Source organism: Peromyscus eremicus, chromosome 2 (assembly GCF_949786415.1).
Source record: "Peromyscus eremicus chromosome 2, PerEre_H2_v1, whole genome shotgun sequence".
In the NCBI taxonomy this organism is placed as follows: Eukaryota; Metazoa; Chordata; class Mammalia; order Rodentia; family Cricetidae; genus Peromyscus; species Peromyscus eremicus.
Genome location: NC_081417.1, coordinates 63678567 through 63694003, shown reverse-complemented (window position 1 = coordinate 63694003; position 15437 = coordinate 63678567). Strand labels below are relative to the sequence as shown.

At 48.8% G+C, this 15437-nt stretch overlaps 2 protein-coding genes across 7 annotated transcripts; both read left to right on the top strand.

Annotated features, from left to right (window-relative positions):
- Positions 1-110: 110 nt before the first annotated feature.
- Fam221b (family with sequence similarity 221 member B) lies at positions 111-9566 on the top strand. Of its 4 annotated transcripts, none has more exons than XM_059254229.1 (7): positions 111-435; positions 2760-3438; positions 3698-3841; positions 8424-8534; positions 8750-8878; positions 9008-9127; positions 9278-9566. In XM_059254229.1, the coding sequence occupies exons 2-7, from the start codon at positions 2760-2762 to the stop codon at positions 9457-9459; spliced, it is 1365 nt and encodes a 454-aa protein (XP_059110212.1). In that variant the 5' UTR covers positions 111-435; the 3' UTR covers positions 9460-9566. The 4 variants fall into 4 exon arrangements, with proteins under 4 accessions (XP_059110212.1, XP_059110211.1, XP_059110214.1 ...); XM_059254228.1 differs by having other exon boundaries at positions 114-435; positions 8681-8878; XM_059254230.1 differs by having other exon boundaries at positions 115-435; positions 8681-8878; positions 9490-9566.
- Positions 9489-15226, top strand: Hint2 (histidine triad nucleotide binding protein 2). 3 transcript variants are annotated; one of them, XM_059254234.1, is made up of 5 exons: positions 9489-9591; positions 14406-14549; positions 14646-14750; positions 14856-14928; positions 15042-15226. In XM_059254234.1, exons 1-5 carry the CDS (start codon positions 9583-9585, stop codon positions 15131-15133), a joined length of 423 nt encoding a protein of 140 aa, XP_059110217.1. In that variant the 5' UTR covers positions 9489-9582; the 3' UTR covers positions 15134-15226. The 3 variants fall into 3 exon arrangements, with proteins under 3 accessions (XP_059110217.1, XP_059110216.1, XP_059110218.1); XM_059254233.1 differs by lacking the exon at positions 9489-9591 and adding an exon at positions 12554-13088; XM_059254235.1 differs by lacking the exon at positions 9489-9591 and adding an exon at positions 13111-13190.
- Positions 15227-15437: the final 211 nt, after the last annotated feature.

The following is a 15437-nucleotide window of genomic DNA, read 5'->3' as shown; positions in this document are numbered from 1 at the left end:
GAGACTCGCTCAGCTCCGGGTCCCAACCAGATCCAAAGCTGCCCCCTCAGGAAACCTCACCCACGCAGATGACCAGACTACTGTTGCCATGGAGACTCCTGGGCGTTCGGGTTGCCCCGGAGCTCTCGATGCCCGCTCCCCTCCCGGCCTGGGTTCCAGAGGCTTCAGTCAAGTACATCCTTCATCGGCCCTGGACCTCTCTTGTCCCTTCCCTTTACTACTCTTCCTCAGATCGGGCCAGGGTCCCTTTGCGAAGGTCTGCAGATGCCCAAGTCTCCCCAACACACTTACAACGAGACCTCTCACTTAGCAACTACAACCTGGCTCATCTAAAGCAAAGCCATTCATTCCCTCGGTCAGGATCAATACTTCCCCCTCCAAGCCAGGTAAAGATCCTGACCTAAGGACTTGCAACCACCAAGCCTAAGCCCAGAGGTATGTAGTTTCTCCACCGCCCTCCACGCCAACCCTTTACACCATTTTTTTTTCTCCTAATACCCACTCATTCTCTACTTTTCATCATTATCTCACCTCTGCCTCTTCCCTTTAGAAAGACTCCAGTGAGCTTAATTACTTTGTTTTTTACCTTTAGTTTCGTTTTATGTACATGGGTGTTTGGCTTGCATGTATGTCTGTACACTACTGTGTACAGTGCCTGTGGAGGACAGGAGAGAGGGTCAGATCCCGTGGGACTGGAATTACAGACAATTGTGAGCTGCCATATGGGTGCTGGGAATTGAACCCAGGTCCTCTGCTGAGCCATCTCACTAATGAGCTGAAGGTGTAACATCTTAAGCTAGCTACTGTCTGACCCATGGGAAATCTAGGAAGCAGTGAGACACAAGAATCCTCAGGTAACACTTGCAGATGACGGCGGACTTACAGATGAGGACAGAGTCTGTTTTGGGGGGTCAAGTGGTGGCACTGGCCTGTAATCCCAGTACTTGGGAAGCAGAGACAGGAGAATTGCTTCCAGTTCAAAGCCAACTTGGTCTACACAGGAAATTCTAGGCCATCCAGGGCTATATAATGAGACCCTGTCTGAAAAAAACAAGGGTTGAGGGTGTAGCTCAGTGATAGAGCACTTGCTAACATACAAAGGTCATTCAGTCCTTAGCACCCAAAGGAGGTCAGGCGTGATGGTAACAGACCTTGAATGTCAGGACCGAGAAACTTGAATGCAGTTCTTTAGGCTCAGTCAGAATGTTTTGTGTGTTCAAAAGATCTTGCTGAAAGGGGAAAGAGAGCTTCCCTCTTGGATCTTTCTAGGGTAAATTAGGCATCCCCCCTTTTCACAGCATCCTGGAGATAGGCCATTCATATTGTCACTGTGTGTTACGTTGTCTCTGTCCCAAGCTCACCTGGTCTCAATGCTGAGCACGGTGCCTGAGTAAAGTGTGGGTTTTGGCTGTTTGTAAAATGTAAGTTTCATAAATGAAAGACTTGAGTGGAAAATACACCGGGGATGGTCGTGGAGAGGCAATGTTATTATACAATAGGAGGAAGATCATGAAAGCATGGACAAACTGGAGGGAATAGAGAGGAAGGATACTCTTGGGGAGCATTTGGAAGATTGAAAGTAGTTCTAGTACAGATGGGTGCTAGGGAAGAGGACTGGGGTGTTTTGTGTTTTTCCAGAGTCAGTTCTGAAGCCTGTGGAACATCCGGGTGGAAATACCTCGCATGAAGCATCTGAAGCACGGGGCATGAAGAAATCTGAGTTAGAGATGTGGAGTTAGAAGTCTGAGGTAGCCAGGCATGGAGAGGCACCTTTATAATAGCATCCTCAAGAGTCTGAGGCAGGAGACCTGTGAGGAGTTCAGACCAACCTGGGCTACATAGAAACCTAGCCTGGCCTATATAGTAAGACTTTGTCTTGAGAGGGAAAAAAAGAGAAGGGAGAGAGAGAATGCATGTACACACACACACACACACAGAGAGAGAGAGAGAGAGAGAGAGAGAGAGAGAGAGAGAGAGAGAGAGAGAATGTAGCTGGAAGTAGTTGAAGCCTTGAACATGAATGAGCCCAAGGAAGGAGATGTGTGGTCCCTGGACAAAAGCAGAGGACAGACAGAGTCCTGCTATGCACGCTGCGACATTCTCCTGCACCCTTGGAGGCCAACCCCAACTCGGGCTTCATCTTCAGACTCTGGCACTCCATGCCTATAATTCCAGGGTCCTAAGACATGCTCCAGACTCTACCCTTGAATTGGCCAAGTAGCTTGTTGGGGCTCCTTCTGGGGCATGATCCTCTGCTCTCAGCTACTGATGGGATTCTGACTGCTCTGTCTTTCCTCCTCCTCCTCCTCCTCCTCCTCCTCCTCCTCCTCCTCCTTCTTTTCTTTTGTTTGTTTTTTTGGTTTTGTTTTTTGTTTGAGACAGGGTTTTTCTGTGTTGTTTTGGTGCCTGTCCTGGATCTTGCTCTGTAGACCAGACTGGCCTCGAACTCACGGAGATCCACCTGGCTCTGCCTCCCAAGTGCTGGGATTAAAGGCGTGCGCCACCACCGCCCGGCTGTCTTTCCATCTTTAAATTCCAGCTCCCTACCAACCTACAGCAGTGTGCTGTGGGAGGCACATGAGTGAGCCTCCTGGCACAGCACCCTGAAACCCAGAATTCTTCTTTCTTCCCTCTGATGTCTTAGGTGCACTAATAATTTTGTCCTCATCCGGTGACATCTGTGAACCCTGGGGCTCTGCCCTGACTTGCAGACCCTCCAACTTCAACCTAATGAAGCCTGTACCTTATTCTACCACTAGATGGAAGCAAATGAGACCACAGAAGATCCTCAGGCCACCATGGGTGCAAAGGAACGCTCTTCTTTAAAGAACCCCTCTGCTGAAGTGCTGGAGCCCACTAGCCTTAACAGTCCCTTGGAGCTTTCCAGCTCACAGACATCTTCACAGCCTCCTGCCGCCGCTGCCGACGCCCTTTTTTTGACATCTATTTCACCGAACCCCGAGACTGAGGCCTCTGAGGACCTCCAGGAGCCTTCTGTCTCTGGAAGTACTTTAAAGTCCCACAGCACCAGGCTTCCTTCCGAATCGCCCCAGGGTTCCTCTGAAAGCCTTTTAAATTCTCCCCAGTCTGTGACCTCTCTAGAAAAAGCCATCACCGAGATCCCGTTGGAGGACGCTACAGATGAGATTCTTATCTCTAAAGTCCGAAACAATGCTCTTCAGCTCTCACAAAAGAAGGATGTCCCAGCGTCTTCCCGTAGGCTTTATTCTGATGCAGATCCACGGACCCAGGTCCCTGAATCTGAGCACTCTCCAAAGTACTCCTTTGCAGGACCTTCCACCCAGGACAACGTGGACACATCTGCAAAGTGGGGGGAAACAGAGGAAGATGAGCTGATAGTGGGTACTAGTGACGACACTGCTCATGCAGCCAAGCCTGAGCCTCATGCGAGCAAGAAGAAGGAGAAAAGAGTTGGTGGTAATTGTTCCTGCCTCCCCTTGTCCCTGTGACTGGCACTGTCTGTGACTTATGGGGGAGGGGGGGAGACCTGGGTTACTCTTACCTATGGCTCCTCTTAGTCTTTTTTTTTTTTTTTTTTTGGAGCTGAGGGTCGAACCCAGGGCCTTGTGCTTGCTAGGCAAGCCCTCTACCACTGAGCTAAATCCCCAACCCCAGGCTCCTCTTAGTCTTAAGGTCCTTTCTCTGGCCCCTGGTTACTCAGCCCCTGTCTTCCCAGGTTATACAAGCCGCCCAGCGGTCCCTGCTAAGCGGGCAGAGCTGATGAATGTGGCTAAGCCAGTGAACAGAGAACAGTTTGGTGCTCGGGTGAAAAATCTTTTCCAATGGGAAAAGGATTCAGCCCTGAAGGCCATCCAGACAGGTGAGCCCTGGTGGCCTTCCAGAGCCCTCTAACAGGCCCATGGACAGCTTCCAATCCAACAGATTTGGGAACCTGCCCCTTCAATGTGGAAATGGCCATGCTCCTGTCTGGAATCTGGAAGGGGAGCAGGTGGGCTGGCCTGAAAAAAGTGGAGATTTCATATGAAGTCCAAGCAGCAATAGATGGATGTATTAAAGTAATTGACATTGTTATCAACAGAAGAATTGAGGGCCAGCCCCAGATCTAGCACCCAAACAGTCTATACCAGAACAACCCTAGGATCTTGGGCAGTCTCTAGCAGCCTTGTTCTCATATGGATATGGCAAAAGATTTTGGTCCCTCGACTCCATTAAAGACTGTCACTTCTGAATGACCATCTGAGTATCCCAAACCCTTGAGGGTCCCCGCCAAAGAGGAAAGATAATCCTAATACCCTGTTGAGTTCAAGTCACAGCTCATAATTAGTATCTCTCTTTTGAGACAAGGTCTCATGTAGCCTAGGCCATCAGCCTAGGCTCAAACTTCCTATATAGTTTATGATGGCCTTTAAGAATAACCTTGAACTTCTGAACCTCCTACTTCTACTTCCTGAGTACTAGAGTTACATGTGTGTGCCACCACAGCTGGTTTTATATGGTGCCGGGGTTTTGTGTAAGCTAGACAAGCACACTACCCACTGAGCTATACTCCTGGAATCATACTTCCTGTGATAGGAAGCTGCACCTCTGTAATGGGTGTGCAGATGAGCTGTGTAAACACATAGCACACTGCACGTAAGCATGTCTACCTGTGTTATTGGGTTTCACCATCTGTAAGCATTATTAATCTCAGTAGGAAGGCCACTCTGATCCTCTATGATTCTGAACTGTCTAGTGAATTAAACAGAAAGTATTACATTTGCTCAAGCCTTTTGTACTTCTGTTCTGCTTATGATGGAACTACATCAACAGGACTAAGATATAAAGCCAATAGAAAATCCTATATTCTTCTCCTTTGTGTAATTTACTTACCCCACCTCCATGTAGGGAACCTCTCCCCTTCGTCTCTATTTTTTTTTTTTAAGTCTTATTTGTTTCTAAGTTTCCACTGATAATGAAATCTCTGTTTAGTTATGGTTTGGGTTTTGGTTTGGGTTTGGGTTTTGGATTTTTCGAGACAGGGTTTCTCTGTGTAACATTCCTGGCTGACCTGGAACATGCTTTGTAGACCAGGCTGGCCTTGAACTCACAAAGATTCACCTGCCTCTGCCTCCCAAGTGCTGGGACTAAAGGCGTGCGCCACCACCGCCCGGCTCTAGTTATGTTAACATCTATTACTGTTGTTTTTTTCTTGCAAATGAAGGTTCTGTCCAGTCGCCTCTTTACTCTTTTAGATCCTCCTGCCCACTCCTTACTCTTCAAGACCTCTGTATTTCTTCTTTGTTTTAAATGTCTGTATTTTCCTGCTTAAACAAGTGGTTTGTGTACTCAATCCTACACAAAAATATTTGGGGTCTGTCCCTTCCGATGTTGAAGATCTTGAGTCAAGACTCCCTAAGAATATATGTGATGTGCAGAGAAATTTGAAATGTGAGATTTTCCTAAAATTCTTTTAACAGTTATTATGCACCAACTATATGCCAAGCATTTTTTAGTTGCGTAAGCAGTGGGGCAAGGAAGGTCTCAAGGATAAAGCTTGTCCTTCAATTGCACAGAGAGACCCGCCTCAAAAAAGTAAATAACAAAGATCCCTCAGACAACATGCTCTCTGATAAGCAATGTCATTAAGTAAAATGGCCATTATAATTTAGGCAACAAATTGCTATGCCCAGAGACGTGCAGAGACAGAGGAAAGAGGCACCCAGTTGGGGGCACTAGACTAATAGTAAGCATTGGAAGGAAAGATTGCTGAAGCTACTTATCTGTAAGAGGGTGCGAAGAGATAGTCAAGCTGGGTGTGGTGCTGTACACCCATGACCCCAGCATTTGGAAGGCTGAGGTGGGAGGATCACAAGTTTGAGGCTATCACAGTCTGCATGGTGAGTTCCAGGCCAGCCTGGACTGCTTAACAAAAAGAGCCCATCAAAATAAAATTTTAAGTAAAATAAAAGAGATATGACAAGACAAGGAATCTTAGGAAACTGTAGTGTTTTTTCTTGTGCAAGAATGTGCGCAGATATTTTTGTGCCAATGTGGAGTCATAGTTCTATCCCAAGGGCACCTGAGAATCACCAAGATGATTTAAAATAGGACAACAACTAACAGATTTGTGCTTTTAAATGATCACTCTGGCAGTAGAGTAGAGGGAGAAGGCGAGATTGGACACAGGAAGATGCCACTGAAACACTGGTAATAATCAAGGAAGAAGTCGCTGGGTGATGGAGAGACAGATGGAGAGGTTCAGGAAACACTGACAAGGCAAAACTAACTATTGGATCACTGGGTGTGTAGAATAAGTTAAGAAATGTTCAATACCTGGAGTGACACCTAGGTTCTTGGCTTGTCTGAATGAAGTGAGAACAGGTGTGGGGACATACAAACCTGGTAAACGGAGGACAGAGGTTGAGAGGTTTTGAGGTGAAAACTGTGTAAGTGTTTAATGGAACATGCTGGTGAGAATGTAATCGAAAGATGGCCCTGTGAATCCAAAGCCCAGGAGAGGTCTGAGATGGAGAGGCATCCTTAATGTAAAGACAGCTGTATGCAGTATGGAAACCTTCTAGAAATCAAGAGTCGATATGCAAGCATGGCTGTGCAGCTGTTCTGAGTCAGAATGGCACCCAAGATAATGTCTTCCCTGCTTGCCTAGTCCACTTCTAACAGGAAGAGAGTTTGGAATCAGAAAGTGGAATCCAGAGCCAGATGCCGGTTTCACAACTTTAAGGGTACAGAATAGGCTAGGCTGGTTAGGCTAGAATAGAATAGGATAGAATAGAATAGAATAGAATAGAATAGAATAGAATAGAATAGAATAGAATAGAATAGAATAGAATAGAATAATAGAATCTGAGGTATTCTTTCCAGGCTCTATTCAAACTCTTCATCTGAATGCTACACACTGATTCCCACGTCCAGGCTCAGACGGGCCAAGCTTTGGTCTGCAGGCAGACTCGGGTTCATATCTGCACATCACCTGCTCAGCCACTGCGTTCCGCTTTTGTAGAGTTCAGAATTCCTCTAGTGGAGCCCTGGCTCCCACACACCCATTGTGACTTTGCTTCTCCCTGTGCTCTCAACCAAACATTCCGGGTACAGCAGGGTCCTGGCACTGGAGGCAACCAAGCCAAAAGGCACACCTGTCAAGTTTTAGAACCTTAGGAACTATGGGTAAGATAAGGACACCTGGCCTGAGACACACAGTTGTGGATTATGCCACTAAAGGAACGTGTTTGTTTTCAGTCAGGCAGTCTATCGTCTCTGGCATCTCTTTTATGGCAGGATTAGCGATATGGATGAGATTATAGACCCTTCTCTTGTGGGAAGCCAGGGACAACTTTTAGAATGGGGTGACATTTCTGTTGAGACCTCTAACAGGCCTAAGAGTCCTACAGCTGCAGTCCCCTTGAACTCACAGATATCCATCTGCCTCTACCTCCCTGATGCTGCAATTAAAGGTGTATGCCACCACTGCCTGGCCTCTTTGGCTACCTAGTGACTGGCTTTGCCCTCTGATCTTCAGGCAAGCTTTATCTGTTAGATCATACACAAAATATTACTACAGTGCTGTCCAGTTCGCCTGTCACTTCTGCCTAGCCCTGCCCTTGACTTGTGATGGGACTGGCCATGAAACTGGATTCTTTCCGACCCCACTGCTAAAGGCAGGATCTTGTAGCCACTTGCTAGTGCCTGCATTCGAGAACACTAGCCTCACTTCCCTTTCCATACTCCTTTCCATTCCTTGACGCGTAGATTTCTTTGCTCTTCCAGCTGTGACTTCTGGCCTGGCCCTCTCTCCTGATCTCTGGGGAGCTGTCAGCCATCAGCCACCCTTGTCAGGATCACAGAGGGTGTTAGTTACACAACAGCAGGACACAGAAGGGTTGACAGAGGTGTCAACCTGGAGAGTAAGGGGACAAGCTTCCTCCCAGCTCCTGGGCACCAAGTCTGCCCAACTTCCACCTTTCCTCCAGGGTCCTTCACTAGTAATTCCCAACGGGAGCCAATCCCCATCACCTACTGTCCACCTGGTCACTTAGCTTCTCTCTTGCTTGCCATAAACACTTGAGAAAGGTTGGACTCTAGCATGGAGATGGGAGGAGGTAAGACACTGTGACAGTCCCCAGAGCCTCGTGTTCATCCTCAGTGTCCTCTAGAGTCTCCCTGCTCTGAAACTGGAGACCACCTTCGGTTATCTCAGTTAGGCTGACAGACATGGGGTGAATCCTGGGATAGGAAGGGAATTGACAATACTTTGGGATAACAAAACTTGAATGAAAAAGTCTAAGGGCCGGAAGTGAGGGCTCCCTAGTAGAGACAGGTACAGCAGGCTATGGTGGTGAGTTCTCCACCCCCACTCCAGGGGATCCCTCAGAACACTTGTAGGAATTTAGGATTTTTTTTTTTTTTTACTTTTCACTTTTCCCGATTAATCCCTCCAAATGTAGGTCTCTATATTGGCTGGCGCTGCCCCCATTACTTATGGGACTGTTTCCGGATTGGAGATGAGTCCAAATGCTTTTGTGGACATTTGTTGAAAGAACACCAGATCATCTCAGGTAGGAAAGAAGTTGCCATACTTGTCAGGTACGCAGGGGCTACTGTACTTTTTCCTGTCTTGGAGGGGGAGACAGAGATGAACACGGATGGGAGGCCAGGTCCTTCCAGGGGCTGGTCTAACCCTCCACCATCCCCACCCTCCCAGATCTGTCGGTGCCCTGCAGTGTGAGTCAGTGCAGGTGCCTCATGTTTTGTTTCATCCCGTCACGCCCAGAGGAGGTAGGGGAGTTCTGGCTTAAGAGACGGGCCACCTTCGATCCCAAAGCCTGGAGAGCCCAATGTCGCTGTAAACATACTCACGAAGAACACGCAGCCACCGGAGCTCACCCCTGCAGGCACCGTGGTAACTTCTCGTGCAAAGGGGTGTTTGGGTGGGGAGAAGTGAATATAGGATGAAGACCAGGTGAGAGCGTGTCAGCTCATGGGGGTGCCGTTAGTTCCTTATAGTCTCCTGGGTGCACTTTTGCCCTAGGCTGTTGCTGCAGCTGTTTTGAGTCGAATTTCCTCTGTGCGGCCTGTGACCGGCGCTGGGAGGAACACGAGACTTTCTTCGAGAATGAAGAGACCAGGCGAAGAGGAGGGAGACCTTATGGTGAGAGGAGAACACGGGACGGGGGACCATGCCGGCGTCTGTAATCAGAAGGCCAGGCAGAAAGGCACTCCCACCCTTTGCCCCACCCTCTCCAGGTCCCCCGCCCTCAGCCCGCCCACAGCCCACGCCTGTACTGCTTCCCACCCCCAGGAGCAGACTATGTGCCTTTTGCAGAGATGCCTGCCCTCCGAGATGCCATCCTCACCAACTCTGACCTTGAGGCCCTCCAGATGCAGGGTGTCTCTGGCCACCCCAGCTCTCACCCTAGATCCCTTGCACCCCCTGGTCCAAGTAACCTCCAGCCTGGCCCTAAATCTAACCCCCACCCCTGACCCTTTCACCTCTGCTCTTCCCTCCTCCAGGGACAAACACTGTCAACAACTGGCGCAGGCCTTTTTGAGCCTGGCCAAGATCAACAATAAAGTGGAAGCCAATAGAATCGGACCTGGCTCTCTATGGGACAGGTAGCGTCAAGACTCAATTTAGAGTTAGCTCTAACTACAGGCAAGAGACAGCACCAAGCAGAGGGAAGGCTGGCTCCAACCATCTTCCTCTGTCATGGCCACATCCAAGCTGCCGGCCCTGACGCTAGGAGACTAGCTTCTAGAGAGCCAAGGAAGGAGAGTTTTCAAGAATAGAATAGGCAGGGATTTCAGATGTAGCTGGGGTTCCATAAGGCAAAGACATTGCCATTAGTAAGTCATTGGAGGCTTTGGACGGCGTGGTTGCACACGGGCATGGTGGAGGTAAACACCAAATAGCCATGAATTTGAAGGAGTCTCTTCAAGGAGCTTGGGTAAGAAGTGGGAGAAAGAAATCAGACAGTACCCAGGCTGTAGATCAAGGAAGCAACTTTTTAAGAAGGAAAGGAGGAAGAGGCCCATATACAAAAAGACCCTGAAGGATGCAGAAGGGTGGAGAGATGCTTGATGGGACAAGATCCCAGACATGGAGGAAAGAGGGAATGAGGTCAAGGCCGAGGTGAAGGTATTTGCTCTGATGAAGAGAAACTTCATTTCGTAAGACATTTCAAAGAAGGGAGTGTGAGCTGCAGGGAGTAGGACCTCCCAGAAGTTCCCCTCTGCTGACATCTATATCCTCTGTGAAGCAAGAAAGGCATTAGTGGGGAGTAAGAGACTGGAAGAGAAAGGCGAGTGTTGGGGAAGGCTCGTGGGGAATCAGAGAAAATCATGCGAGAGCAAAGTTTAGGATTTAGTGTGGTTGAAAGTGAGAATCCGCTTAGAGAAGAGAGGCAAAACTATTTAGACTAATGGGATGGTGTCAGGATAGTGAGGAAAAGAAGACAAAAGAAACGGCCGGAAGAAGTGATGCCAGGGAACGAGTGCTATCAGAGGAATAAGGAATCTCTAGTGGGGCTCGGGAGCAGCTGTGCTGGCGTGGACTGCAACTCAGGAGGCAGTGGTTGGGGTCTGCAGAGCATGCAGCGTTCAGGGAGTAGCTGCAGGTGAGGGCAAGTGTTTGGAAGAAAGCGGCTGTAGTCAGTGTGAAATTGTGAATGCCAGGGAGTGACCGAACTCCCTCGGTGATTTTATGGCCATGGGACGGCCTGACACTGGCGGGCTTGTGATGCTGGGTTCCCTCTTGGGGCCTCAGTTGCTAGAGCTCTAAGACGGGAATAACCTGTGTTGCCTGCACTCTACGAAAACCCAAAGAAATGTCCAGCTTCAAAGCTTAGTGCTTCCTAGATTTCTACCCTCTTCTCATCCCAGCTCCGCTGATCTCTTGCCCTTCTCTGGAGCGTCTCACATCTGGGACTCAGGGGCAAGGTGACCCCACATTTCCTGATATTTGGAAAGGCCATCTGCCTTCGCAAAGGGAGGAATGCCGCCCAGATTTCTAGGACCCCAGGGCAAAATCGCATGAAATGTCCAGCTTCAAAGCTTAGTGCTTCCTAGATTTCTACCCTCTTCTCATCCCAGCTCCGCTGATCTCTTGCCCTTCTCTGGAGCGTCTCACATCTGGGACTCAGGGGCAAGGTGACCCCACATTTCCTGATATTTGGAAAGGCTCTCTGCCTTCGCAAAGGGAGGAATGCCGCCCAGATTTCTAGGACCCCAGGGCAAAATCGCATGATCACATATCCACCCTGGGAAGAACTGAAAGGGCTTTCTAATGATATGTCTGTGTGAAAGAGAGTGTGCTAATTCCAGAAGTTCCTCAACATTGATTGTATGTGCTGTGATAATCATATAAAAACAGTTCAATTAATAGAAGAGTTACTGTGATCAGGTCACTGGGGACACAGTATGTTAGTCATTGCACAGTATGTAAACTATACTAATTTGGAAAATATAAGAGAATAATAAACATGCCACTTATTACAATATATAAGAAAGTGGGACAGTGAAACACCAAATATTCAGCAGTTCTTGGGCATTTATACACCAGGCCGCGTGCAAAACCAAACCAGGCTCTAAAGATGTAAGGGGAACGTACACTGTTGTGCCAGACTATAACTCACCAGGTGATGAGTATTGGGGGGATACTGATGTATTTTGAGACTGAGTCTTGCTATGTAGACCAGGCTGGCCTGGAACTCATGAGTGATTCTTCTGCCTCTGCCTCTCAAGTGGAATACCCTGTTTCTTATTTCACAATATAAAGAAATGAAGAGATGATTTAGTGCTTAAGAGTGTTTGCTGCTGTTATAGAGTACTGAAATTTGGTTCCCATCTGGTGGCTCACAAACACCTGTATGTAACTCCAGCTCTAAGGAATCTCTGACACCCTCTTGCACCCATGCAGACTTGCACATACCCACACATATACATAAATCTTTAGGTGCTGAAGACATGGCTAAGCAGCTAAGGGCACATACTGCTCTTGGAGAGCACTGGAACTCAGCTACCAGCACCCACATCAGGTGGTTGCCAACAGTCTATAACTCCAGCTCCAGGTCATCCTATGCCTTCTTAGCACTCATGGACACTTGCACTCACATGCACATAATCCACAGGCAGAAACACATATACAATAAAAAAATTGTATGTATGCAAAGCAAACCTGCCTCACTGCCTCACAGAGCTAATGGCACTACACACTACTTATAAAGTGAAAAGGAAAATAAAACTGTAATAGTATAGTATACACAAGATGCTCCTATCCTCACCCGACTAAGGGAAAAAATGCCCTGAAAACTGATTGCATAATATTGATGTAAGTGGGAGCAAGAACATAAAACAAATTGACTGAAACTTTAAAAAATAACTTTCATACAATATGTTTTAAATCTTTAAAGTGGTCAAAGAGCTGAAATTGATAAGAAGTGGTTCGGATGGAGGGAGGAAAGGGGAATCTGTGGTTGGTATGTAAAATAAATAGAAAAAATCTCTTATAATAATAATAAATGGTTAGGTACCTATCCTATAGATTAAAAAGCCCTGGTCCCAGTTCACTTTTAGCCCCGCCCACGTGGTTTCTGAAGCCAATAAGCGCCGAATGTCCTCAGAGCCCCGCCCTCCTGGCCAATGCGGAGCAGGGTCTGCGCTACATTTAGCCTTTTGTGCAGCAGGTGGCGAGGCCCCGCCCTCTTCCCCCCACCAGTGCCAGAGCTAAAAGGGACAGGCCGAGAACGAGCAAGTCCCACCCACTCGGGAACCTCCTCCGGAGCTCGGTCAAGGTGGTGAACCTGAGTCCATTAGGAAAAAAATCCCACCCCCGGATTTAGTTCTTCCAATGGAGTGGGAATGTACCTCAGAGCAAAACTAAGTAGGGATCCAATGGAAAAAGAATTTTCACGCTACTAGACAAAAACTGGCCCTGCTTTGGCAGAGGCAGCCAATGGGCCGCGCGGCGGGACCCGCCCCCAGCCGGACGCGGCCAATGGGGCTGCGCCTGCAAGGCGGCCGGCTCCGGGAAGATGGCTGCTGCCGTGCTGCTGGCCGTGGGTTTGCGCACCGCGCGCAGAACCCTGGCGGCCGCGGGGCCCCGGGGGGCGCAGGTGAGAAGCAGCCAGAGGGACGAGGGGGCTTGCAGGCACTGGCGCGTTCCGGGACCGGCACGCGCGTCGCGCATCATTGCGGAGCCACTGCCTCTCCCGAGGGTCAGTTTCAGGGACTCTGCGGTTGAATCCGGGAGAGAAGCGATGTAGCGGCGACCGCTTCCCGGAACAGCCGGGGCATCCCGGTTGGGACCGAGCTGGTGGTGCTGGACGCCGAGCTGGTGTTGCTCCAGCCTGCCTCTGCCGTGCTCCCTCCAGGAAGTGAGCTCTCCCTCTGGGAGCTAGCTGGCTGTTCTCAGATCTCTAGCCGCGTAATGCGCGCCAGCATTGCTCTTTCGTCTTCCACATTTTCCAACAGTGATTTAATTTATCCCACAGTTTCGCTTCAGTGTAAAGCACTGACTCTGGCCTTCTCTGAACCGGTGAGAAACTGAGGTAGTCCTACCTCCTACCTGTCCCCTCTGGTAGAGCCGAGTTCACTTAGCTGAACTCTTACATAACTCCGCTGATTCAAGTTACTGGAATTAAAATCCAATGTAAGAAGACGAGCATGGTGACACATGCCTATAATCCCGGCTTTTGGGAGACTGAGGCAGCAGAATTACCAGGACTTCAGCAGCCTGTCCTGCATAGCAACAACAGGAAAGCTGCACAATAAGAAATCCAATGTGACATCCAAACAAAAGAGCAGCCAATGTCAGGACAAATATATTAAAAACATAAACCAAGTAGCAAGACTTAAAGATCAGAAAACGCACAGTAGAAATAAACAGAAACAGTAAAGAGCTTCAAGCTCTCAGGACAGGATTCAAACCATTCTTTGAAGCTCTCAGGGATGTATCTGATGTATTCAATGGTAGCATAAGAACTGAGACCTCAATGTTGTTTTGTTGGCTTTTGGGGATAGTGTCTTAGGTCTCCCACACTAGCCTAGAGTTTCCTGTGTGGCTAAGAATGACGAGTTATTGATCCTCCTGCCTCCCCATCCCCATCCCAGCTGCAGGAGTTACAGATTTCTGGGTCCCTTTACCTGTACCATGCTAGATTTCTTTAATCACATTTGCAGGAATCAATTGCACTCCTAAATCCTACATAGTAATTACTGCGTGTTCTGTAACCGGGCCCACCATCATCCGGCCCACCCTTTGCTGCCCGGGCTCTGAAATTCAGGGACTTGCCCTAGCGTGGAACCACTGATAGGTTCTTAGAAGAATGGAGTTGGAGACACCTTGGAGCCCAGCTTCTGCCAGTCCCAGCTAAGTGCATGGGAAAATGACGGCTAGCTCTCTCCCTTGGGTTCACCCGACCCCACTTCAGGTCCGGGGCAATGCAGGTATGACTGACGGAGGTGAAGTGGCCAGGGCTCAGAAAGCTGCTCCTGGAGGAGGAGCAGCGCCAACCATCTTCTCCCGGATTTTGGATCGCAGCCTCCCAGCAGACATTCTGTATGAGGATCAGCAGGTGAACATCCCCATGGGGCCCAAGCCTCTTGAGCATTTCATGGGTGCCGTTGGGTCTGATGAAGTAACAGTATCTCTCACCTGTCACTGCTTCCAGTGTCTAGTGTTCCGTGATGTGGCCCCTCAGGCTCCTGTGCATTTTCTGGTCATTCCTAAGAAGCCCATTCCTCGAATTAGCCAAGCTGAAGAAGAAGACCAGCAGGTGGGGAGAACAGGGCCGGGGGCCTGTCTGGGAGGGGCCCTGGATTAAGCTGGAGGTTTGACTCCTATGAAGGGAGCCAGCTCTGTCCCTTTCCTCTCCCTGTAGCTTCTAGGACACTTACTCCTTGTGGCCAAGAAGACAGCAAAGGCTGAGGGTCTGAAAGATGGGTATCGACTTGGTGAGTGAATTTTGTCCTTTGGTCTCCTCACCTATGAATCCCCGTTTCTCAATGTGCTCTTTAGCCCTTGACCTCTCCTGTGACCCCGATCCCTAACCTCAAGCTCATTTCAGTGGTCAATGATGGGAAGATGGGCGCACAGTCCGTGTATCACCTGCACATTCACGTACTTGGAGGCCGACAGCTGCAGTGGCCACCTGGCTAAACCTGCCAGCTGACCCAGGACCACAGACTTGGATGCGTGGGTGGAGAGAGGGAAAAGAAATCCTGTGGCATGAATAAACTTATTCTCCCTCAATTTTGCATTCCTGTCTTAAATATGTAACGGACTTATACCACAAAGGTGAAAGGAAATTGATTCGGGGCTATAAGCCCTCTTGACCACGGTCAGAATAAAAGATCCTACGACCCAGTCTGGTGGTTAAAGGGGTGCGTAGTGCAGATCTGCTGGTTTCTAATGGTCCATTCTAGGTCAAGCCTCTAGAAAAAAGAAAGAAATTTGCAGTAGA